We start from the raw sequence: 25,484 nt of genomic DNA, 5'->3' as shown, positions 1-25,484 counted from the left end.
TCGCTAAAACGATATCCCTGAACTTCCGTTAAAGCAGGGCGGAAATCACACACCACTGAGGGTGGTGGTGCCGCAGAGCTTGTCATAGCTGTCACCCCTTCAGCGAAGTACTTGGCAGACACCTGAGCTGCAGTAACCATAGCTGGTTTAAGTTAGAGTGACAACTTGCCATCAACTTCCTCCTCAGAAACTGAGTGAGAATCATCGAACTCCGAATCTGCTGAGGCTGGACCGTGAAAGTCGCTGTGACTAGCTGCGTCACTAAAACGATCCACCACAGGCGAGGCTGATTGCAAAACAGAAGAACCGTGCAAAGCCTGCCCGAAAGCAGCTTCCTGCCCAAAAGGAGGAAGTTGAGACATGTACACATTCACCGAGACATAAAAGTCTGCCCGTGAGTACATCTGTCTCGTTGTCCGGTGTCAACCCCCCGTGAGTTCCGCTTGCTAAGAGCGATAGCCTCCGGGGAGTCGAACTTTCACCCCCCGGCCGTGGCGGGGGGGCTACTAGTTCCGGCCCAACTTGTTGTCCGGTGTTGACCCCCCGAGTTCCGCTTGCTAAGAGCGATAGCCTCGGGAAAGTCAAACTTTCACCCCCCAGCCGCGGCGGGGGGGCTACTAGTTCCGGCCCAACTTGTTGTCCGGTGTTGACCCCCCGAGTTCCGCTTGCTAAGAGCGATAGCCTCGGGAAAGTCAAACTTTCACCCCCCAGCCGCGGCGGGGGGGCTACTAGTTCCGGCCCAACTGGAACACTTTCACCAGAGAACCTGGCTACCGGTGAACCTGACTAACCTGTAGAGCGTGAACGCTCCTCGTATGAAGTAAACACACTCCTCTGCGTGCACGTCAGCCGAAGTGACTGTGCATGAAGGCGGAACCTCGATGCGTGACAACAAACTGCGTCGCCCACTCCCGCCGGGAGCGAGCGCAAACTCGACGAATGGCAACATGTTATACATTTGGGTCGAAAACATCTCAAAAAGGGAAGAAAAACTATCTTAAACACAAGTATTCTCTTTCCCACTGCGTTTGTCTTGGCTGAAGTAACCTAAATTTAACCTGCTTCAGCACGATTGGACTCATAGGGTCCAAAATTAACAGACATTCTTTCTTTCTTCTTTATATGGTGTTTAACGTCGTTTTCAACCATACAAGGTTATTTAACAGACGTAATAGTTAGAGACTGAAATGGTAGTGCCTTTGCCTTTCTCTTTATGCGAAACGTAAAAGGAGAAACCTCAGCAGCTACTGACTAGTCTGTGGTTTCTAATTCTCCTTGTCAGCCATTGCTGACAAAAACCAGTCTGAGATATGATATTGATAAACAACAATCAGACCGAACAACGGAGAAAGAAAGAAACGCAAGCAAAAGCAAATAAATTAAAACGAGCTCACCCAAACTTGTGCATGAGAAGCAGGGACCTGTAGACGGGGTGAAACACTGTCCAGAAGACAGTAGGCTAAAAGCCTGCAGCGTAGTGTAAAAAGCGTCCGAGCTATCTGGTAGCTGAAGTAGGAGTGCGTTTCCAGCACGGCGGCGGTCGAGTCACGCGTGATAGGTCACGTGACGGTATGACCTCGACTCTTGTATAGCTTGGGTTATAGGTCAATGCCGTTCTTTTTTAGGGGGTTGCTTCCCCTTTGGGGTGAAGCGTAGTTCAGTGTCCTAGCACTTTAACTGAAGTTAATGCTATCTATGTGAGTTGCGTAAGAATATGTAATTTAACATATGTTACCTGGTTCAACTCAAACTCCTGAAAGAACAAGAAGAGCAAACGCTCGATCGAGTCACTTTCGCAGTTCTGAATATTATATGAGGCATCAGATGGACAGGAAGAAATTGCTATTCACAACACAATGAGTCACGTTCACATAAAATTTGAGCCCGGTCACTTTTATAGTTTCCGAGAAAAGCCCAACGTTAAGTTGTGTGTTGCCGAACAGAAAAGGCTAGTTATCTCCCTTGTTTTTCTGATAACGTTCGTAAAAGGCTACAGATGTAAATACTTTGATGTAAAGAATAATCCTACAAAGTTTCAATCACATCCGATGAACTTTGTCAAAGATATAAAATGTCTAATTTTTCCTTTGACGCTGACCTGTGACCTTGAAAAAGGTCAAAGGTCAACGAAACCATCGTTAAAGTGTAGAGGTCATTGGAGGTCACGACTAAACAAAATATGAGCCCGATCGCTTTGATAGTTTCCGAGAAAAGATATAAAATGTCTAATTTTTCCTTTGACGCTGACCTGTGACCTTGAAAAAGGTCAAAGGTCAACGAAACCATCGTTAAAGTGTAGAGGTCATTGGAGGTCACGACTAAACAAAATATGAGCCCGATCGCTTTGATAGTTTCCGAGAAAAGTCCAACGTTAAGGTGGTGTCTACGGACGGCCGGCCGGACGGCCGGCCGGACGGCCGGCCGGCCGGCCGGCCGGACAGACTAACACTGACCGATTACATAGAGTCACTTTTTCTCAAGTGACTCAAAAATGAAGTGCCCTGGTAACCTACACCCCCAGTACATAACATGAAGCAAACACATCTTCAGGTAAGACAACCTTGGTCAAGTCTCAGTTCAGGGTATTTGACCGGATGTATACAATTTTGAAATAAGAAAGTATAATTATTCTTGCTGTTATCTAAAGAAAAAAAACCTTCAGGGATTTGTTGGTTGTTTATTTCTATGACGACGGGCGCAGTGGCGTGGTGGTAAGATGTCGGCCTCCTAATGGGGAGGTCATGAGTTCGAATCCCGGTCGCTGCCGCCTGGTGGGTTAAAAGTGGAGATTTTTCCAATCTCCCAGGTCAACTTATGTGCAGACCTGCTAGTGGCTTAACCCCCTTCGTGTATACACGCAAGCACAAGACCAAGTGCGCACGGAAAAGATCCTGTAATCCATGTCAGAGTTCGGTGGGTTATGGAAACACGAAAATACTCAGCATGCCTACTCAACGAAAGCGGAGTGAAGCTGACTATGCTCTCAGAGCATAGTGTGGGGAACCCAAATGGGCAAACGAGCTCACACGTCACCAGACAATTCTGGAACGCTGAAGAAGAAGTATTTCTATGACATAAAAAAAGGAGGGTCAGAGTCTTAATTAGGTTCATGAAAGCTCAATCGATACTTCATATGATTTCTAGAGGAAGTATAAGTAACAAGTATTTTCTGGACCAGTGCCTCAGATGAATGAGCAGAAAGATGAAGACAGAACTTGGCACTGATTATTGACTACTCTTCTTCTTGAGCAATTGCCATTTTAAAATAAAAATATTTTAAATTTATTCTTGTTTATTGCTTTTTATTTCCCCACATGCCGTCTTTGAAGAACTATAACCGCTCACCTGCACTTTATTGTCAGACAAGTACCATGAAAATATCTGTCATAAAAGGAACATCCCTTTCTACAACAGAATGTAACATTGAATAGGTTGACCTTCCATCATTAGTGCAATAACAATGAAAAATAATTTTTTAAAAACCACCTACGAACATAAGCCAAAGCTCTACAAAAGCTTACCTTCTTGTCGTGAGTACCATCAAAGTCAAACTCTCCATTCTCCATGGCGTTGGAAAGCTTGTTCATGGTACCTGCCACTGTACCAAACGACAGCCTGCAAATACAGGTACACAACTGATCAACATGTATACATTGGTGACAAATATTATGCACAGACGAAAGCAGAAAAGAATACATCTGACAAAACATGGTCGTAATTTTGAGGTTGCCATACTACAGAAGGGATGTTAGCCGAGTTTTCTCTCTACTATCTGTTTACCTAAACACAATAAAATACCTTGCTGTTTTCTTGAAAATAAATGGTTTAGTAAATTTATATTGACATGAAACACAAATCTAATATCGCAACAGTAGCTGTGTCATTACTCTACATAAATGTAAGGTCCCTTGAACAACAGTTACTCCCCCGAAAGCGGCATATGACTGCCTGAATGGCGGGGTAAAAACAGGTCATGCACGTAAAAACCCACTCATGCAAAAACATCGAGTGAACGTGTGAGTTTCAGCCCATGAACGAAGAAGAAGAAGATCAACAACAGTTACAATTGTAATATTAAAACAGTATATGTAATTACTTTACAAAAATGTAAGGTCCTTTAATCAACAGTTACCAATGTAATATCGAAACCGTATCTGCATCATCCCATCATAAAAAGGTAAGGTCCCTTAAACGACAAATACCTGAGACACTCGTAGGGTCCTGTGTCATCCTTAGCGAAGACTTTGTTGGCCGCTTCGTACGCAAGCTCCTCCATTTTACGCGCCATCAAGCCCTCCTTGTCTGCACACAGATATTACAGACACTGGTGTCAGCAAACATTTATATCTCAATGGACAGCCAGGTTGGGCAATTCATCTGTCATTTGAGTTTGGGGATGGTTTAAAAACAGAAATCCATCTTTTAATTTGAATTGTAATGATTTTTAAATTTTCTTTAAAGTGACAAACTGAAAAAAACCCACAATAAGCAGAACGTTTAGCTTTGTTTATCCTTGATAAATACACCACCCTTGACACAAGCAACACAGAAAGTATCATTAATCTTTTTAAACATTACTGATGGCAACTTCTTGCTTTGGTCCATTTCACCAAGCAAAGAGAAATGTCAACACAGCATTATTTGGACAATGACATCATCATAAAATCTGACTCAACTGCGAACAGACACCATGATTTAAAGTATACACAGAAGTGTGATGTTCTGTCAAGTTACCATTTAGAAGAAGACAGATAAAACTGTTTTGATGGGCTGAGCTAGTGACGACATTTATTTTTCTTCCATTCACAACAGGTACCAGACAGACAGCCAGACAAACAGAAAGGCGGACAGACAGAGGGACGGACAGACAGAAAAACAGACATTGAATAAAAAGAAAAAAAGACTGCTTAATGACTGAATTGTGCATTTTGGGTCAATACACAAGTCCTGAGCAAATAACAAATAAGTATGAAAGTGAACAGTTTGGAAAATATGTTTAAAAAAAAGTAAAACAGCATGCTTTGACGCTTAAGTTGCGCACCCCTCCCTCCTCTGGAAACGAGAACAGAAACAAAGAACAACAACCCATGCATATTTGCAGATGTAAGTTATGTCGTCATGGAAACATTCACAAAAAGTCATGCTTCTTGAACTTAATAAAAAATGCACAAGAAGATCCAACACAACAGATAGAAGATCTTATATATCATGACACTTTCACATCACAGGCAAAGATATTGTCAAAAGTATGGTTACGTTTTAAAAAGGTGTTGCTTAATGTCTTTAAGGTGTCACGAAAGACATTACACAGAAGTGCCAAAAGCCATTTTATGTCACAGTTAGCTGATCTAACGCTAGTAGGTCTATCAGTTTTTGAAGTAGACAAAATACTTAGGCATAGCTGCCAACCTTCTGAAGTCAAAATCCAGGAGCCAGGGGGTCCAGGGGGACCGTTAAGTCTTGAATATGAGCAGGGAGAAGTTGTAAAATTCAGGAGATTCCCGGAAAATCCGGGAGGGTTGGCAGCTATGCTTAAGCCAGAGTACTGCTTGTACAGTAGTGACTTCACAGAATCTGGATTTACCATGTGACCGAGTTGTGCCAGCTACAAAAGTGACTGAAATAACTTACTACCTACCACTTAAAGAAACCAAATTCACTTTTATTTACAATGGCAGGACAGAAAGGCTCTGAAGAACTAAACTGGTCATGCCAAAAGTGTGGCCAATGAAGCTAGTAAAGGTTGCCAATTAAAAGATAAATTTCTTTTTTGTCTCACATTCAGATAATCAAGTTGAAGTGAAGTGAAGTGAAGTACAGTGAATTGAATTGAAATGAATTGAATTACTAAAGCTGCTATGATTTTTTGTTAAAAGTTTCTAAATTCCAGCTCCTTCCCATCCACCCCCATCCAATGTGACTAAACACAATATGTTAAAAAACCAACATATTATGGCCATATAGAATAAAGAAGCCCAAGCCCTGCGAATAAAAGAGACAAGATTACAAGCTCTGAGTGTATTCATGGCTTATCTCCCTTCACCAGCGTGTGAACATTAGTAATTGTTTTGAAATAGACATCCATCCCCAGAAAATGTCTACCTGCAGGTCTGTCATCTGAAGCAAAAACCATTGAAAGATACCAAAAAATATATTATACACAGGTACTGTGCAATGTAAAATACTAATATGTGATATATATATATATACCTTTGTAAATCCTAAAATAATTTTTTGGGGACATATAATTTTTTTGAGTAAACACAGAACAAGCAAAATGTACAGGAAAATGTACAGGAAATATACCAAGGATAAACGTACAGTACAAAAACAAATTAAATTAGTCTGGAAAACAAACTGGGATAGTCGCTGGAAAAAAACACAAGAAAATAATTATGTTAGTGGGTATGGGTACTGTGTAGCCTAAGGCCGGGGTGCTGAAATCATACTAGGACAGTATGCAACACATCAGTGGCTAAATACATCATAACAAAGCAGCAAGTCAAAGGTGGAATGCATACACTCTACTACACAACTGTAGCAGATCAGAAAATTCAAGATCCGAAACATAGAGCCCGTGTTCACAACACTATCACAGCAAGGCGTGCGAACACTGAGGCCTGTGCAGTGTACAATCAACTGCAGCGTACATGGCCTGAAATTTCACATCACACTGCAAAAAGATGCATTCATGCATGTACAGGGGCAAAAGCAAAGAGGACAATGCAAAATGCACATGATTCTAAAACCCATGGGTTACAAGACTTGACAATAATGATGGGTGAATAAAAGCAATGTACAATTTCCCTTCCAACTGCGGTCAAAATGGAACACGACACCAAGGGAAGCATTTGTTTTAACTGAGGCTGTTAAAGAGACAGCACTGAAATGTTAAAAATAAGGATGGCTTCAAATATGTCTGACGACTTTCTGAAAACTAGATAACAAGACGAGATCAAGCCAGAACCAAGCAATAATATTACCAACCCTTTACTTTTTCCCATTCATCAAGTTTTCCTCCTAGACAGGACAAAATAACCACAGATTATCAGTACAGATTATCAAGTGCATCATGAACTTATGCAAGAACATGCTTGATAATGAAGGTGACAAATGTTCAACAGCTGCATGGCAGTTGGAAAACGCCTGCATTTTAACTTTTTTTCTTGAGCAAGAAATACAACACCTGTGAAATGTTGCCAGTTTTTCCACTTAAAGTAACGACAAGTTGCATGCAAACTTAATCTGAAGAACAAAAATTCAAAAAATATTTCAAAAATTCAAATCAATGTTAAAAATAAAGGAATTACAACAAAGATACACTTTACCGTCAAATGTTCCTATGATGATAAAATCATAACATCTGTAGTTAACCTTTCTTTAGTTCTTTTGATGATAAAACTAGAACTTCTGTAATCTACCATTAACAAAAGACATGGATGCGGCACTTTTGCTTTTCCGTTGTAAACAAAATCCTCGATCACAGAAACAAACTGGCAGAATTAATTTTTTTAAAGGCATCAGTGATGTACAGACTTTACACAAAAACAAGAGCTGCATGGAAAGAAAAGTTGTAAACATGAAACAAATAAACCACACCATATTAAACTGAATTATTTTCTGCAAATAACACAAAGTGACAAATACACACAAATATTCTGGCAAACAAAAACGTTGAAGGAAAAAGAAGCAGGTCTACACATTGACAGAGAACATGTACAATACCTGCGTTTCTTCTCACATCTCAGCAAGGAATCCAAACTCAAATTCTATAACTCATCTTCGATTAACAACCACACATTTCAAAGATGACAATCTTCATAACTTGATAAAATAGGAATTGTACCTTCCCGCAAGGAACTTTCTTTCTTTCTTTCTTTATTTGGTGTTTAACGTCGTTTTCAACCACGAAGGTTATATCGCGACGGCCCGCAAGGAACACAGCTTATGATACCTGTTTCTAAAACACAAACTACTTTTGTTATGAACCAAAACAGTTAAAAACAAATACAAAACAGCCACAAAGAAACAATACATAATATTGCAACTACAGATAATGTCAAAACTGCCACACAGGAGTGAAACAAACAGCAACATGAAAGACACAGTGTAGCTCCGTTACACAACTGTAGCAAAGGCGTTGTAGCAATTAAAGAGGTTTCACACTTCACTTTTCGACCACTGAAGCTTTAAAAAATATAGGGGTTTCTTATATGACACAACACTATGCTTATTATATATTATACCCATAAACTGTTGAATAAAACACTGTTTAAACCAACATTTTGCTGCTGTAGCTAAGGATTTGTACCAAAGCTGTTTCACGCTCTCATCCCTTCACTTTCCTATCACAGAAGATTTAAAATGACAGGGTTTCGTATTCATGACCCACAGCGCAAGCTACAAAAACTCTTGATATTTGTCATTTTATACTTGTCAAACGGCACACCACACAATAGTTCTGCTCATCACTAAATCTATGTAGAGAGTGGACCAACCTGTCATGACAGAGGCCTGGTTCATGGCTCCCGTGGCGATGGCTTGCAGGGTGCGCGCAACACGCGAGACGTTGCTCCAGCAGTCCACCAACAGGTCCTTGATCTGTCAAACATCACAAACGCTTTACGTTAAAGACAAACAACACCGATTAAACATACCAAGATGTCTCCTCTTGACACCATTTTCCAAAGTAAAACCTGACATCAAAAGCAAAACAAAGCTGGAGAAGACGTCACAACGCAACTAGTGGTGTTATGTAAATACTCTGTCGCTTCTCTTGCACGTCTCCCAGAAAGCGACAAAGAATTTTGAGAACAAAATTTGTCTTGGTGACTTCAACATATCTGCATTATGCATAAGGTCAACGCTAGGCTGTGCATGTATCGGTATCATATATAATTAAGGGTATAAAATTCATTTTGAAAAAGAACCCCACCTTGCACAGTTGATGTTCACCAAACCCATTGTAGAAATATATTTGGGCCAAAACATTGTCTGTATTTTGTGTAACTTGACCATAAATTCTCTTTGATCCAACTTACCTCTTTTCCGAATTTCAGTGGTGTCGCCATTGCAGATCCTTCCTGTGGCAATCGGCGCTTGATCTGAATGAAAAAAACAAGAACACAATTATCCACAATTGCAACTTCTTTGCAACATTTTTTTGTAAAGATAAGAAAGGAAAAGAAAAAAACCATTCATTTAACATTCAACAAACAAAGGCAAATATCAGGCACACATCAAGTTCAGACAATTCAATGACTTAACTCGAAAATTTTATTGTAAATTTTCATTTAATAAATATACCTACCCGAATCACATGTAGCATTGACACAATCGGAGATGCTAGGTTCTGAAAAGGCTAACCGTCTAAGGGAAGCAACCCCAACCACAAAAAGTGTAAACGTAGCCATGGTAATGACCATACACCCGGGGAGTTACCTCCCATCGTGCATGCCATGTCACTACTGCTACTGAACACGTGGTTCATATAATTCGACCTAAAGAATAAATTCTCCAAATCAAAAGCGGGGTTGGCGGGAGGGAATATACTATGTGATTCGGGTAGGTATATTTATTAAATGAAAATTTACAATAAAATTTTCGATTAAATTACATATTCCTACTCCGAATCACATGTAGCAGATTACAACAACAAGGCGGTGGGAAAGAAAAATCTAACTCACTCAAAAAACCTTGCCAAAAACCTGGACCGCTGCCAAAGAATCAGGGCGGTCCCAGTGGGAAAGAAAATCTAACCCACTCAAAAGCCCTTGCCAGGGCTGGCCCACTGCCAACAGGCAGTGAGGGAACCAAGGAAAGTCCTGATTGACAGCCGAGAAGTATCTCAGGCAAAGCGAAAGAGACAACCTCAGAGATCCAGAAAGCTGTGCTCAGCACTTCTTCCAATCTCCTAGCCGTAAAAAACAGCACAGGAAAAGACCCAAGCCTTGGATTAATAACCCTGGCGAGCCAAGGGAAAGACAAGCTTCCCCCCCCCCCCTTTATTGGAAGGAAATGCTAATGTCCTGAGAAGATCCGTGCGTAAGGTTGTCCCCTCAACTGAGAAGGACGAACCCCCGCGGTGACCTTAAGACAACCATGCCAAAGTCTGCAAACCTTGGGATGTAGTAAAGCCCAAAAGGCTTGTGAGAAAGAAGTCAGCTCAAAATAAGAGTGACCAATCCCCACGAAAGAGCGAGAGAGAGACATCCAAGCACTAAGTACCAGAGTCCACCTCGAAGAGAAAACTCACAAATAGAAGGTCGCCAGTTATCCCCTACCAGTCCCTGCGAACGCAGGGAGAGAGGTAGCACCCGACAGCAGCCACTTACGACTGTGCGTAAGCTACCGGAAGTGAGGACCCACGGTGGTCAAAAACCGATGTGACTGGCAACCATAAACAAAAAGGCTAAAAGCCAGAATGTTCCCAAAACAGTCTGCTTGAAGGTAATCGAGAGTGAATCAAAAACCGAAAGCAGAAAACCAAGACTGGTAAACGTAAACCGTGAAGCCAGCCAGCCATAAGACTCCCGAAACCAGAGTTCTCAGGGAAAAAACAGGCAGTTAACTTCCTAGCCAAATCAAGAGCCTACCTGAGTTTGGCCAGAAACCCAGAGCGCGTCTGTCCCTGTCTGAAGACAGAGTCCAACGCGGAGAAAAACGGACAACCGCCCTAGACAAAGTTGCCTTTTGTAGCCGGGCGACTGTAAGGAAACCCGACCCAACAGACGTCATCCGGACTCGCCTCATACTAAGATGAGGAAGAAGAGAGGAAAGGCCCAAGACTGAAGTCACAGGAACCGAACCTTAACTAAACCTCTGCCCGAAGGAGAAGAGTAGCCAAAAACCTGAGAGAGGGGAGGAAAGCCACAAAGAACTACTCCTCAAACATCCATTGTCCAAGACAATGCCCCCTCAGGAAAACCTGAATGTAACTTCCGAGGCCAACTCAAGTGAACCTTAAGTTTGGACGAAACACCAGAACGCGTCTGATCACTAGAGAAAGACAGAGTCCGACTCGATGAAAGACAACAAGGACCAAAGTCCGAACGTTTGTGGCCAAACAGGGGTAACCTGAAGCCAGAGAACCCCACAAGCCACAAGAAACGGGAAGGCAACAACCACCATCGCCGCAACGTGGAATGGCTGTTGCCCGGCCAAGGCTGCCTATTGGCTGCCAGCTTAGCTTAACCAGAGGAATGAGCATGCTTCTGCTAAGCATGTTTCTGAGTATGCTAGCCCTACCTTCCTTCAACCTTTGTAAAGCAGTCAGAGACCTGGTGATCTCTACTCGACTGAATCTCTACTGCAGGCAAAGTTTAAGCGACTCTCTTTGACTGTTCAGGGAACTGAGAATGCGAAAGAAACGAGTCCCTCCGACACCCGCCGTACGAGCGTAGAGAAGGAAGGGCAGCCTCATCTGCTCCATGCTCACCCTAGCAAGGGCTGGCCAACAGAGTAGAGAAAGGAGGCAAGTTCCAAAGGCTGAATAAGCAAGAAGGAACAAAAGGTGAAGCCCGTGTAGCCGAAGCCAGCCAAGGCTGAGCATGTTCCGGAACTGAACCATAGTAGAAACCGCGGCAGAACCAAAACACTAGAGATACCACCTTCGGGAGGAGATGGCCTAGCCAAAACCTGCAAACCGTGGTACCTACAAAAGGTGACTAAGGAACCGGAAGTAGAAAAACATCCTATCTTCACGGAACGGAAGTCCGACATCGACAACAAGGAAGCCACCAATGTCGATGCACCCAAGGGAAATCCTGAGCCGAAGCTTGAGCTGCGACGGAAATCCAGAACGTGTTCGATTGCTGACTAAAGACTGAGAACCAGAATAGCTCAGCTACGAACGCAAACCGAAGTCACAGTTGCTGGTGGTAAACTGATGAATGAGATGACCGGAAACCGGAAAACCATCCAACCGGAAAAAGACCTGACTTATCCCCCTACTGACGGTCGTGAATAGGGGAAACGTCCAGGGCCACCCGAACTGACTAGGCAGTAAACGCAACACCCAACAGGTAAAGTGAAGACTGCCCCGGCTGAGGCTAAAAGCCTAAATGCCCGTAGGCCAGCCGCTGTTCCTCACCCACCGACCTCCGAAGGAGTGTCAGGGAGAGGAGAAGTGTATCCGAACAGAGCCGGAAATGCAGCAGACAAAACCGCAAAAAACGGAAGCGAAAGATGCATAGAGTAGACTGAGGCCGGAAGCCCAAACGCCCGTAGGCCAGTCCTCTGTCAACTCCAGTCAAAACCGCAACGTGTACTTGAAATGGAGGACTTATGCTTCCAGTAAAACCGGAAACACCACGCCGACAACGGCTGCCGCACTGGTGAAACACAAATGCCCACGACGGAACAAGAGTGAGACAGAACAGAAGAGGACTGGGGCCGGAACCCGAACGCCCGTAGGCCAGTCCTCGATCAACCCCAGACAAGCCACTACGTGCGCTTGTGATGGAGAACCTATGCTTCCAGACAGGAAGTGTAGGAGGCCGAAGCCCCGCCCGGGAAAACCTTCGACGTGACCTCTGCCGCAGCTTAGAGGACAGCGTTAAGCCTTTTTCCCAATAACCAGCACGTGTGGAATCGCTGACGACAGACTGAATGTCCGACACAACCGGCGAAAAAACCGAAGTCCACGTACTGGTGGAAGGCCGGTGAAACGGCATAACCGGAAAACCGGAAATCCGCCCCCCCCGATGTCGTCCTAACTCATGCCTCGACCAGGCTAAGAGAGAAAAGACGGCAAGTCTGCAGCTGCAGGAACCGGAACGGCAGTCGACGCGACAACCGAAGGTTGAAACGCTGACTACATCGGCCAGAGCTGAGACACCACCTGCCCGAAGGGCTGGCGTTGCTCCTCAGCTACCGACATCCGGGAGGAAGTGGAAGCGAAAGGAGCAGTAAATCCGGGCGGAGCCGGAAAGCACCAGACGAGACCGCGAAAAGCGGAAGCGCCGAATGCGAGGACGGAGGCCGGAAGCCCGAATGCCCTAAAGGCAACGTCCGGTCAACCCCAGAAACGACCACAGCGGGTGCGTACGTCAGAGGACCTATGCTTCCAGCGAGTGCCGGAAGCGCAGCGCCAGAAACGGCTACCGCCATTGCTCCGCCACACAATGGTCTTCGAGGAAGCCAGGGTGTGACTGAACAGAGGACGAATGCCCGGGGGGCAACGTCCGGTCAACCCCGGAAACGACCACAGCGGGTGCGTACGTCAGAGGACCTATGCTTCCAGCGAGTGCCGGAAGCGCAGCGCCGGAAACGGCTACCGCCACTGCTCCGCCACACAATGGTCTTCGAGGAAACCAGGGTGCGACTGAACAGAGGACGAATGCCCGGGGGGCAACGTCCGGTCAACCCCGGAAACGACCACAGCGGGTGCGCACATCGGGGGACCTGGTCAACCCCGGAAACGACCACAGCGGGTGCGTACATCGGGGGACCTATGCTTCCGGCGAGTGCCGGAAGCGCAGCAGTCGGAAACGGCTAGACAACTCCGGAAACGACCCCAGCGGGTGCGTACGTCGGAGAAGTAGCCGGAACCAACTGCCGCCATTGCTCAGCCACACAATGGTCTTCAGTGAAGCCAGGGTGCGACTGAACAGGGGTTTGCGGGTCGTGAACCCGCCGAAAAGAGCTGTGTCCCAGCAGGGACTGTCCGACGGCCTCACGAGGGCCTGTGGACCAGCTCGACTTACTTGAATCGCCCACCACAGCGGTAGAAGACGAAGAAGCAAAACATCCGCCCTAGACAACGTCTCGGCCGGAAGCGTCAAAGAAGCCAACAAGGTGACGTCGCCCACAGACAGCGGGACCAACGGAAGACGCAGGCTTGGAACGCGAAAATTTCTTCACAAAGATAACGCAGACACCTGCAACACCTGATCTGCTAACGGCAGAGAAGGCGAGGAGAAGAAACAGGACGTACAACAGTCTATGACTGCCCCACAAAGTGTTTGTTCGAGGCAGAAAGAGTAACGCACAAAACATAACAAACATGTTAAATCCGAAACCACGACCAGTCCTACGGACTGGTAGATACCTGCTAAAGCCTAGCCAAGTAAACCACTGTCAGCAACGCTGATACACAAAATGGCGGCCAAGCGATAAGTTACTGGACAAAATTTAGAAGTCCAAAACGGACGAAAATTAAGCAATAACAAAAATTCCTGTCAAAGTAATGACGAAATATGAAATGGCTTACCAACTAACAAAGCAGAAGGCAAAAACGCAGGTAAAGTAAGGAGAACCTCACCATAACATAGGCCTAGCCACATAAATAAGCTGTCAGGAAAGCTGAGCAACCGAAAGTGGCGGCCACAAGATAAGTTACTGAAACGCATTTAGGAGTCCAAACGGACAAAAAGTCAGCAACTATAGATAAATTCCTGTCAAACTAAAGACAAGAAGGAACAAGCTTACCAACTAAACAAAGCAGCAAGCAAGTAAGAAGGTAAAATTACGTTTACCTCCAAAATACATCGGCCTAGCCACAAAATCTGTCAACTCATGCTGACAACAAAAATGGCGGCCAACAGTAGTCACTGAAATATCACAGGTCCAAACACGGACGAAAATCAGCAACTACAACAAATTTCCTGTCAAAATAATGACCAAAATGGAAAGAGCTCACCAACTACGAAGCAGGAGGCAAGATAGACGGTAACGTGGCCGGTGGGTGTCAAAACAACACCAAACAGCGCAGCCACAGGGGAGCCCAAAAATCAACAACCTGCTCCCTCGAAAGCTGTAAGGTCGAATGATATGAACCACGTGTTCAGTAGCAGTAGTGACATGGCATGCACGATGGGAGGTAACTCCCCGGGTGTATGGTCATTACCATGGCTACGTTTACACTTTTTGTGGTTGGGGTTGCTTCCCTTAGACGGTTAGCCTTTTCAGAACCTAGCATCTCCGATTGTGTCAATGCTACATGTGATTCGGAGTAGGAATATGTAATTTAATGCTTCTTTTTAAAGCAGAAGGACTATGGTAACTGCGTGTGACAGCAATATTCACGCTTCTTTTGAAAATGCAATATCTCACCTTCCTTGCACACATGCGTGTGTCATTGTTGCAAGTCTCCAGGTCTCTCAACAGGATGGAAAACTCGCTCTGCTCTTGGCCAGGCTGTGAAGTACATGTACAAACAAACAAAACACGATAGGGTGACACCATAGTAGGTCTTTAAAAAGCCACATTGACTGTACATCATATTCTGTCTTGTTTTCACCAAAACACATTCGATTCCTTCTTTTTAATGTAAACTGACACCACCAGTGACTTCAATGGCTTCAATCATTGAAAGTATTTCAACACATTTTCAAACTACTGTACTAAAGTCAATGCATCTGCAAGCACTCCAAAAACTGAAGTTACACAACAAGACACTTGGGGAATAATAAGAAATAAAGTAAGAAAAACATACTACATACTACATAGCATTATTTCTTTTTTTTCCCTAAGTTCTTATGAACACTACTGAATGTGGAGGAAGCAAGGCCTGTTACAGTCGTCAAGCTCTTACCAGAAGCAGTATCTTGAGCCTGCTGATGTCAGTAGTGACACAGTCACAGGCGCTGAGCACACTGCGCACACTGTCGCACATCAGACTGGTGCAGTCCACACGCTCGCTGGCCAGGTGCACCGAGTACAGTTGCTGTCACCAAACACATCATTTGCATTCTTTTATCAAGATACTACCATACACACAGCATGCAACATGATTAGAATCTGACCCAAAGCTTTTGTCACATTTTGAAAGCTTAATACTTTATGCCTTTCCCACAAAGAGAAATCATTTAACCTGTTAGCTGCCCCGAAATATTTGTCTACAATGCATTACCTGTATTTACATGAATTGACAACTTACAGTGTCCTTGATGTATAAATGAATACAATACACACATTGTTTTTTCTTCTTTCTTTCTCCTGTTGTTTGTTGCCCATTAAAGCAAGTTACACAGGACGTCAGCTGACGTCCTACAGGCAGTGAAATAGTCCCCAGTATGTGATGACTCAAAACAGGGCATTTTGGATGGAGTGAGTAAGATACCACAAAACACACAGCAACACAATCAGAATCTGAACCAAACCTTTGTCACTGTCTGAAACCGTACTACTGCCTTTCACACCAAAAGAAACATGATTGTTTAAAAAGTTTCCAGTATTGTTATGATTTTAGCATGACGATTCAAACATGGAGTCAGCAAGGTATCATAAGACACACAGCAACACATTTAGACTCTGAACGGAAGCTTGGTCACTTTCTGAAATCCTCATAATTATTGCCTATTCTAGAAGAGGAATCATTAGAAAAGACTCCTGTGTATGACGATTCAAGCATGTGATACAATCCCACATTTCAGTTCACAAATCGCATGAATTTGTCTAGCTCAAAGTATTATTGTATTATCATGACGTTAAGGTAAATTCATGTTCTTGTTAGCGTGCACTTATGTTGATGAATAACCTTTTGGTAAAGCTTACCTGGAAGAAGGCAATGGATCTATCCAGCATTTCCAGGGAAACTGTTTCATCCAGCTGCAAGAATACAAGAAAAAAATCACGTTATACAATGTAGTTTGACACTGACCTACGGGTACAAAAAGAAAGAAACCTAAGATTCTCCCTCAGAACACAGTTTAAACAAAAATGACAGCTGAATTATCGTAAGATTTCATGTAAGTATGTCGGCAATGATGGGTCGTAATCTCAGAATACAAAATTCCAACGTAAGCGTGGTAAAGTTGAACCTACCCTTACGACCACCACATAATGACCACCTTCCTACCATAACCACCCAAAGGATCCCTGGTTTTGTGTCCATATAATTAAACTTTCCATAGCAACCACTTGTCTGTAATGCCAACATCTCTTTGGTCCCTTGTATTCGTTTTAGACATGTTCGACTGTAGTATAAAACAGCACGAGTTGGTATATGAACTAGAACAAGATTGTAGTAAGGGTGAGCCACCTGATCCTTTCTGAGCATGTCAATGTAGTGGTCCAGCGTCTTCTCATGTGCCGACATCTCCGGCAACAGAGTGCCAACTTTGATGAACAAGTCCATCCCACAGTTGTTCAGGGCACTGAAACCATATTAAGAAACAGGCATCAACAGTAGCAACAACAACCATGACAACCATCACCAAGACATATAATAAAGCAGAATGACGAAAATGAAGCAAATAAATTGTCTTAAAATGTGCAGTTTGTACGTGGTATCCAAAAACATGAACTCATCAGTCTACACGTAACAGTTTTCCTTCTTCATAAAGATATCCCCCCCCCCCCCCTCTGAAACTGAGAATAAGTGCCTAAAATGGCCTAGAAAAAAACACACACAGCCATACACAAAAAAACGCACTCGTGCAACCAACAACAACAAAAGATGCATGAGGGATTTGCAAACCACAAACGCAGAAGAAGATAGAGCTTCAAGTTCTATCAAACTATTCAAAGTGAATAAAAAATTAAAAAAAAGTTCAGTAAAATGGTAACTGCAGTGAATAGAAAGTGCCTGACCTCTCGTACTGATGCATGGTGGTCTGCAGCAGACTGAGCTGCAGGACTAGGTGGTTGGCAAAGCTGTTCTGCTCCGCTTTGGCTCCCTTCAGCACGTGGTCTCGCTCTAGCTTCTCCACCACTTCAAACTGCAACATTTTACCAGTGGACACACATTAACAAAGAACATACAGAAAACATTCACAGTATGAAGTAAATGAATAATGTACAGTGGAACCCCATTTAAAGAAAATCAGGAGGGAGTCTTAAAATGGAGGTAAATGTACAGATGTTATGAAGAAAACATCTGAAAAAGCAAGGTCTTAAAATTGGGAGGTCTTACATTGGGAGGTCTTACATTGGGGAGTCTTACATTGGGGAGTCTTGCATTGGGGGGTCTTACATTGGGGAGTCTTTAAAGGGGGGGTTCCACTGTATTTAGGAAAAACAGAACATACCAAAAATGTCCACAGTATGAAGTAAAACCAGCTGCATGCGGAGGTGAACAAGAGTGAAAGAAGCAAGAAAGTGGTGTACTTCATACTACCCTGTGGAAAGTTTAATAAACAACTACATACCTACACATGTGTACCTGCAGATAGTCTTGTGTCCACTCACACACTAGTAGTTGGGTGGGGTGGTGGTGGAAAAGATCATTACCTTGTCAAGTACAGGAGCTGTTTTGCAGATTGTTTGTTTGTTTGTTTGTTTGCTTAACGCCCAGCCGACCATGAAGGGCCATATCAGGGCGGTGCTGCTTTGACATATAACGTGCGCCACACACAAGACAGAAGTCGCAGCACAGGCTTCATGTCTCACCCAGTCACATTATTCTGACACCGGACCAACCAGTCCTAGCACTAACCCCATAATGCCAGACGCCAGGCGGAGCAGCCACTAGATTGCCAATTTTAAAGTCTTAGGTATGACCTGGCCGGGGTTCGAACCCACGACCTCCCGATCACGGGGCGGACGCCTTACCACTAGGCCAACTATGCAGATATGACTGACCATTTTCTGATTGACTCATACATGAGTGGGAAGGATGGAAGCGGAAAAGATAATTAAACTGTAAAAGATGGGAGCTGTTTTCTAGAATTGACTGACCATTTTTTTATTTGCTCACACATGAGTAAAAAGATCATTAAATGTTGTTATTTACTGACACATGAGTGGGGAGGGCTGTTGTGAAAAATATCATTATTATGTCAAGTATGGGTGCTGTTTTGTGGATCTGTGACTGACCTTTTCCTTGACTTGAGATGCCAGAAGCTCAGCCTTGTTGACGACACGGGGCACCATCAGTAAGACAGATATAGCGTCATGGTCACCTGGAGAATCAATCAGCATGGCTACATAAACTAGTTTACACCTACTATTCTCCAAAAGCAAATGAATACAGAAACCTGGATACCCTATCCTCCCCCCCCCCCCCCCCCCCCACTCTCTCTCACATACACACACACACACACACAGGTGCACACACACACTCACACATTCACACAACTTACCCCCCACAGTTCAGAAACCTGCAATTCCCCCCTTTCCTTCCCTTACCCCCTCCCACCACACCTAAACCCCCATCCCCCCCCCCCCCACACACACACACAACCACACACAACTGACCCCCACGGTTGAGGAAAGCATCGGGCATGAAGGAGAGCAGCATCTTGACGTGCGACTGGGCCTGCTGTACTTCCAGCTTACGTAGCTCCATGTCAATCGTCTGTGGACATGACAGTAAACAACAACTGCAACAACAGATCTAACAAACAAAGGGACGTAAAAAAAAGGGACGTAAGCACTCTAAATACAGACAACAGTAAGTGAGAGTTATGTGGAACCAGTCTCCTGGCACCTGACAGAATAAGAAAACTTGAAGTAAACAAATGATTTTCATTTTTAACTACAAGAACAATGAACATAAAAACAAAGAAACTATACAGCAAAAAGAGAGAAAAAACCCAATCATTTCTGAAATTAAGGAAGGGACTCTCATTAAAAAATGATTCTATTTTTTAGGTTTTTTTGTTTGTTTGTCCATGAGGGATACCGACCTTAGCAAAGGCCTTGGTTTCAGCAAACTTGGCTTTGAAGTCAAAGAGCTCGATGGTGGGAGTCTCCGCCTTGGTCTCAGACTCCAGCTGTTTGCTGCGCAGTTCCTTGTTCGCCTCCTGCATGACAATAAGAACGTTATGTATAAAGCTATGTATAAAGCTATGAAAATGGTTTGAACAGGCTTGTCTTAGGGTAATAATGTGCACAACGAAAAAGGTTATCTATAAAGCTGTGCAGTGGGTGTGAACATGCTTGTCTTAGGGTCATAATTCTGGGCCAAAAAGAGTTAAGTATATAACAATGGAGTGGGTGTGACCAGGTTTGTCTTTGGGTAATTAAGTACAAACAGGTGTTGTGTGTAGTAAGAGTTACAAACACACAATCATGTGTAAGTGAGTTTAATTGTTTAAAAACAAATTTGTTAAATTTCCTTTGAGGAAAAAATGAATGTCCCCCAGTAACAGTTTTCCTAGGGGCTGGCATACGGCCTCGGAGGATAAGGATGAGAGAAAAGACCGATGGACAAAGTGTGTGTGAGGGGGTTGAAAAACAAATGTGAAGAAAATACAGATAGACTAAGTGAGAGAAGTGGGGAGAGAAAGAGAGAGTCAGAACGACAGAGAGAGAGAGAGAGACAGACAGAGACAGAGAAATGAAGAGAGAGAGACAGAGAGAAAAAGAGAAAGAGAAACAAAGAGAAAAGGAAGACCCACCTGAAGCTGAGCCACCAGACCACGGAACTTGTTGATTGTTGTCTCATAGTCTGCCACAGTCTCTTGCAAGGCATCCACTCTTCTCTGGTTCTGTTCAACAAAAGCAGACATCAAGCCATAAAGGTTATCGTTGGAACACAAGCAGATGAAAGCGTATATCTTTACACAGAATGTAAAAAATCAACATATTCATGATATTGTTAAGAAAATAAAAAAATAAAAAAATAACACACACACACCACATAACAGATCTTCCATAACACAGGAATTTTCATTAGTCACTTTAAAATCAAATTAACGGAGATCTATTTCAGTGTCAGGACTAGCCTAAATCATTCTCAGATGTTAACACGCACTTATCCATCCACTCAATCAGTCATTCATTTGACAGGTCAGCAGAATTAAAAACCCCGGACCTGTATGGTGAGTAGAAACCAAGAATTATCATCCTTGTCTGCCTCATTCCCTCTGCAATACTACATTTCAAAATCACATAAGCGTCACAGTGTCTCCGTGGCAACTGCTACCAGAATGAATATCTGTAAAATGGTGTACTGCATACTTAATTTATAAAATCCTGGCAGGATTCACGAAAGGTGCTTTTTTGACTCCTTGGAATAGTGTGTCTGGATGTTGGTGCCTGTGGTCACAAAACTTAATCAATCTGGAATCTTGCTGAACAACCTAGAATGGAAACAAAACCTATTGGCCTTCCAGAACATTTTGGATCCTTGCAGAGGTCATGCCTTGGAAACGTGAGTCGTCAGGGCTTTGCCCTTCTTGTTTTTTCAGGAGGACAGTATGTTTCACCAGCTTTAGGACATTTCACAAAACAGACTCTTACCTCACTCAGGCGCACGAGAGCGTTGTCTCTTTCCTCTCTCAGTTCTAGCTCTGTTTCCCTGGTGTTCTCCTGAAGCTCTTCATTCATTTCATTCAGGGCTTCCTGTCAGGCAATGCAGAAGAAACACAATGTCAGGCTGAAACCCTTCTAATACCTGAACAAACTTACCAAGAAGAAATATGATGCGATAAGTGAATGTTTTCTTTTGTCAACAACCGAAACAACTTTTCGTCAACTAACTTTTGTATTGTTTGATTTACAAAGAAAGATGAGCAAATATAAACTTTCAAAAGGAGAAAAAGATAAAGATAATGTTTAATGATAATATGTTCCTGAAAAAGCCTTCATAGGCGAAAAGTTTAACGCATTTGTGCTGTACTTGTCTTGGTACATGGTGAGAAATGACATCTTTCATTTTTTAAAGGCGAACATATTATGTCTACAGCAGACCAAGCCTTGTTATAGTAGAAGGCCACAGAGCTAAATTTAGCTCTACCAGCATGAGAAACTAGAGCTACATCTGCCGCGCGCCGATGTTGGCCTTTAAGATTGTTTGTCTCACCAACATGCGTTCTATTTCTTTTCTAGATAAAGATAATGCTTTACCAGGTCATTCTTCTCCTCCTCCAGGGCCTCTATCCTCTCCTCCAGCTGCAAGTTTTTCTCCGACAGTTTCTCCACCATCTCCTCCGCGCCCAGGGCTGCGTCAACCTGTAACACACAACACACTTGTAAAACCTTGATGGCAACTTGTCACGCTTATATACAGGGAAGGTATGAGCTGACTGTGAGCCCCATCGTAGGGAGGGACTCTGCGGGCATTGCTCCCACCCCCCGCCTTGCAAACTTATCAACACGTATGGGGCAACCGTGACTGGTTATACCAAGCCATCAGAACATGCCTCATTGGAGTGTCTCCCCTTCTTTTTCCTTCCTGAGTCTCGCTAAGGGTGTGGCAGAGAGCAGTTAAATGCATGTGCAAAAGGGAGAGAAATTAACTATAGTTTATACATGCAGCAGCAAAACGAAAGGGGGACATTTTTCTCTGACTCTCAGGGCAGATGCCAGACAGTAACATGGAGACAGCAAAGCATAAACAAAAGCCCTTTACCCCAACCTACGCCCTCCTAACCCTCTTCCACTTTCTCTTCGTCTCAAGAATGTATACTTATACTTGACACCAGATTCTCATTTATTTCTTGTTACTTGGAGCAGTGACTCTGTCTTTGTTTTGACTAACCTACGAATACAAAGGTGAAAAACTAGTTCTAGCACAGTGTCTGATCTCTCACCTGAGCTAAAAACAGTCCCTCTGGGTGCTAATCAGGTAAAAATATATATCAATAGCTGAAAATTGTGCTACAACATGTCAAGTCAAATCTGCGATATAATTCACTTTTGTTTGTACCCCCTACTAAAGCATGTGAAGTGATGTGAATGAATCGATTATAGATGCTAACACATTGTAATAGGAGTGACTATAACTTCACAGGTGAATCCCTCATTATTTGACTTATGAATGTAGTCTACTGACCTGTTCTTTGAGCTCTATGACCTGGTTTTCAAGCTCTGTCACTTGACCAGTGAGTCGTTCCTTGTCACGCTGAAGACTGATTATTTCGCTCTGCTGCTTCTCACTACTCTTTGCAAGCTGCTGCCGCTCCTGCTTTTCAGATGTCAGAAGGTCCCGCATCCTGTTGGATAAAAAATTAAGAAAGGTTACGCAAGTGCAAATCTTCTGCAAATTATTTTGTGATACACCAACATGTTCATACCTTGTCTCGTTTGCTCAGCTTTCATTATTCTGTTCATCCCTTCTTTTCTGCCAAGCTTTCACTTGTTCAACGCTTCTCTTCAGCCTAGCTTTCATTATTTGATTCACCCTTTCTCTTCGCTCAGTTTCATTTTTTTCATCCCTTCTCTTCTGCTCAACTTTCATTATATAATTTTAAACTTCCCTATACAGCTTTCATTATTCTTGACATGTGTGTGGACTTACTTTGAGAACACAAACCACAAAGAAGGTCCACATACATCAAATCACACCCAAACCACTGAATCATGATGAAAGACAAAACGCTATGGGAAGTCAACAAGGCTGGGGGCGAGAGCGTTGAAGAAACAAATGTGACGCTTCTTACTTGACGAGCCCCTCCTTCATCCTCTCGTTCTGCTGCTCCAGCTGCTTCATCTCAAAAGTGGCAGCAACTCCATCAGAGCCTGCAACGTTCTCATCATACAACCTGGATTGCTTCATGGTGATTTGCAGAGTCAAAAATAAAATCTTTGTCAATTCTTTCAATTTGAACATCAGATCTTGAGAACGCAGAAGAAGAAGAAGAAAAAGAAGAAGAAGAAGAAGAAGAAGAAGAAGAAGAAGAAGAAGAAGAAGAAGAAGAACAAAGAAGAAGAAGAAGATCAGGGACCTAGATATGCAGTGGAACCTCAAAACAATCCGAGAGGGTCCTAAAAGGGAGGTTAAGATGACAATCATTATTGACCAAAAATCTGGGAAACTAGGGTCTTTAAAAATGGAGGTAATGGGGGAGAGGAAAGAGATTGTAGGTGGTAGGGGGTTAGATGTGGTCTTACAAGGGGGGTTCCACTGAACTCTTTATTTTTGATGTATCGGTCCTTTGAACAACAAGCAGCCCTGTTTTTCTTTTTATTTTGTTGTTGTTCTCGTTGGTTTGTTTGACTTCTCTTTGCCCCTAAGTGACAATAATGGTTCCAGAGGACTGTGGCTACCGACCAGAAGAAGAAGAACTTTGCAGACTCTCCCTCAACTCTGTCATTGTTACACCAGACTCAGGGCAAGGATAAAGACCAGCATAGGGCAAATGTAAAACGGAAGGAAAGCGTACCTTTCTCGCTGATTTCCCCACGAAGAAGTTCAAGCTCCAGAGTCAGCTCCTCCAGTTTGTCTTTGTTGGCTTCCACCTCCTGCTGCAGACTCTCCGCCTGAACATAAGACAAAATAAAATGTGTGCATCATTGGTGTGTGTGTGTGTGTGTGTGTGTGTGTGTGTGTGTGTGTGTGTGTGTGTGTGTGTGTGTGTGTGTGTGTGTGTGTGTGTGTGTGTGTGTGTACATGTATGTACATAAGTGGTGTATGCATTGTAACTTTATTCCTTCGCTATATTTGCTTATTAGTTATTGCCTGTAATATTTAATCATTCACTGAAACAAATCCTCTCATGTGTGTGTCTGTGTTTGCAAGAACACATGTGAAAATGTATAACCGTCTTGTACATGGACATTTGCCTTCTAATTTCCACTCGCTGGCTCTTTTTCACAAAATAATCAACACAGACACGCATACACACCTTTTCTTCAGCCATCTCCTTGTCCAGCGCTGCCATTTCCAAAGACTCTGAGACATCCGCCATTTCATCTTTGTATTGGTCAAAGTCTTGTCTGATGTCTTCCTCTTTCTGTGCAACAAAACAATTTGCAATAACCTTTGTAAGCTCAACACTTTACATAGCATGGTAAAATTGCATTTTTCAAAACCAAAAGAAAAGCTTATTTTGCCACACACACACACACACAAACACACACACTATTAATTACTACTTCATATTGTTATGGTTGTATTGCAAGCTCCAAGGAACTTATTGTTACAACCAAAACGAACTGAAGCTGTAAGGGTTACGTAATCTTCAGAAGGCTTCAACCGTCATCCAATAAGCGCCACTATTCTTGTAATTGAGTAGATACTTTAAATATTGCGAAGTGTTTGGTGAATTATACATGTAACATACCTCACCAGTCCCAGTATCTCTGTAATTTTGAATTCAGACGTGATGGTACTACATGGTAAACAAACCAGACCTGCCAATGCAGTCATCTGTGTATTTATTTGTCATGTGATCAGCTTACACAACCAAACCTTTCTTTATTTAAAAAGAAAGACCATCCTCCGAAAGCGGCGTATGGCTGCCTAAATGGTGGGGTAAAAATGGTCATACATGTAAAAACCCACTCATGCAAAAACAAGCTTTAAACTGAGAGTTTCAGCCCATGAACAAAGAAGACATCAGAAAGAGCGTCGGACCTTTTTCGAGGCATTGAGCTGTCTCTGCAAGTCAGCATGGGTCTCCTGCATTCTTGTCTTGAATTCTTGAAGCTGTTTGACAAAAAAAGTTAACATGCAGGTTAATATTTCTCATTGGAATGCTAGGAATTTCATCATGCACACAGAATCTCACAAAGCAGACGACATCTTTTTCAAACACAGAAAGGCTTGATTATAATGCACACTGGTAGAACAGGGAAACACTGACTAAGACACTGATGATAAAGTACAGATTGGGAACAAATTTGGCATGTATTTCCACTGGTCAAAAGCTCCC

At 43.2% G+C, this 25,484-nt stretch overlaps 1 protein-coding gene across 4 annotated transcripts in view; it reads right to left on the bottom strand.

The window, feature by feature from the left end:
• Positions 1–25,484, bottom strand: part of LOC138981580 (dynactin subunit 1-like) — a 54,544-nt gene that overhangs the window by 20,331 nt on the left and 8,729 nt on the right. The window contains exons 7-28 of one of the 4 annotated variants that reach the window (XM_070354544.1): positions 25,187–25,258; positions 24,456–24,563; positions 23,994–24,090; positions 23,271–23,349; positions 22,664–22,823; positions 21,736–21,840; positions 21,130–21,231; positions 20,286–20,375; positions 19,572–19,688; positions 19,141–19,240; positions 18,760–18,845; positions 17,536–17,663; positions 16,985–17,099; positions 16,498–16,551; positions 15,536–15,667; positions 15,055–15,138; positions 9,042–9,104; positions 8,499–8,601; positions 7,726–7,743; positions 6,988–7,020; positions 4,203–4,302; positions 3,522–3,615 (exon numbers count right to left, since the gene is read on the bottom strand). In XM_070354544.1, coding sequence (XP_070210645.1) covers positions 3,522–3,615; positions 4,203–4,302; positions 6,988–7,020; positions 7,726–7,743; positions 8,499–8,601; positions 9,042–9,104; positions 15,055–15,138; positions 15,536–15,667; positions 16,498–16,551; positions 16,985–17,099; positions 17,536–17,663; positions 18,760–18,845; positions 19,141–19,240; positions 19,572–19,688; positions 20,286–20,375; positions 21,130–21,231; positions 21,736–21,840; positions 22,664–22,823; positions 23,271–23,349; positions 23,994–24,090; positions 24,456–24,563; positions 25,187–25,258 — 2,040 coding nt within the window. Of the gene's footprint in view, positions 1–3,521; positions 3,616–4,202; positions 4,303–6,102; positions 6,118–6,987; positions 7,021–7,725; positions 7,744–8,498; positions 8,602–9,041; positions 9,105–15,054; positions 15,139–15,535; positions 15,668–16,497; positions 16,552–16,984; positions 17,100–17,535; positions 17,664–18,759; positions 18,846–19,140; positions 19,241–19,571; positions 19,689–20,285; positions 20,376–21,129; positions 21,232–21,735; positions 21,841–22,663; positions 22,824–23,270; positions 23,350–23,993; positions 24,091–24,455; positions 24,564–25,186; positions 25,259–25,484 lie in introns of all 4 variants that reach the window. The other 3 variants (XM_070354545.1, XM_070354546.1, XM_070354547.1) reach the window with 3 other exon arrangements.

This window comes from Littorina saxatilis, linkage group LG12 (assembly GCF_037325665.1).
Source record: "Littorina saxatilis isolate snail1 linkage group LG12, US_GU_Lsax_2.0, whole genome shotgun sequence".
In the NCBI taxonomy this organism is placed as follows: Eukaryota; Metazoa; Mollusca; class Gastropoda; order Littorinimorpha; family Littorinidae; genus Littorina; species Littorina saxatilis.
Note: the sequence above shows the minus strand (reverse complement) of the source record. Positions and strands in the feature narration are given on the sequence as shown.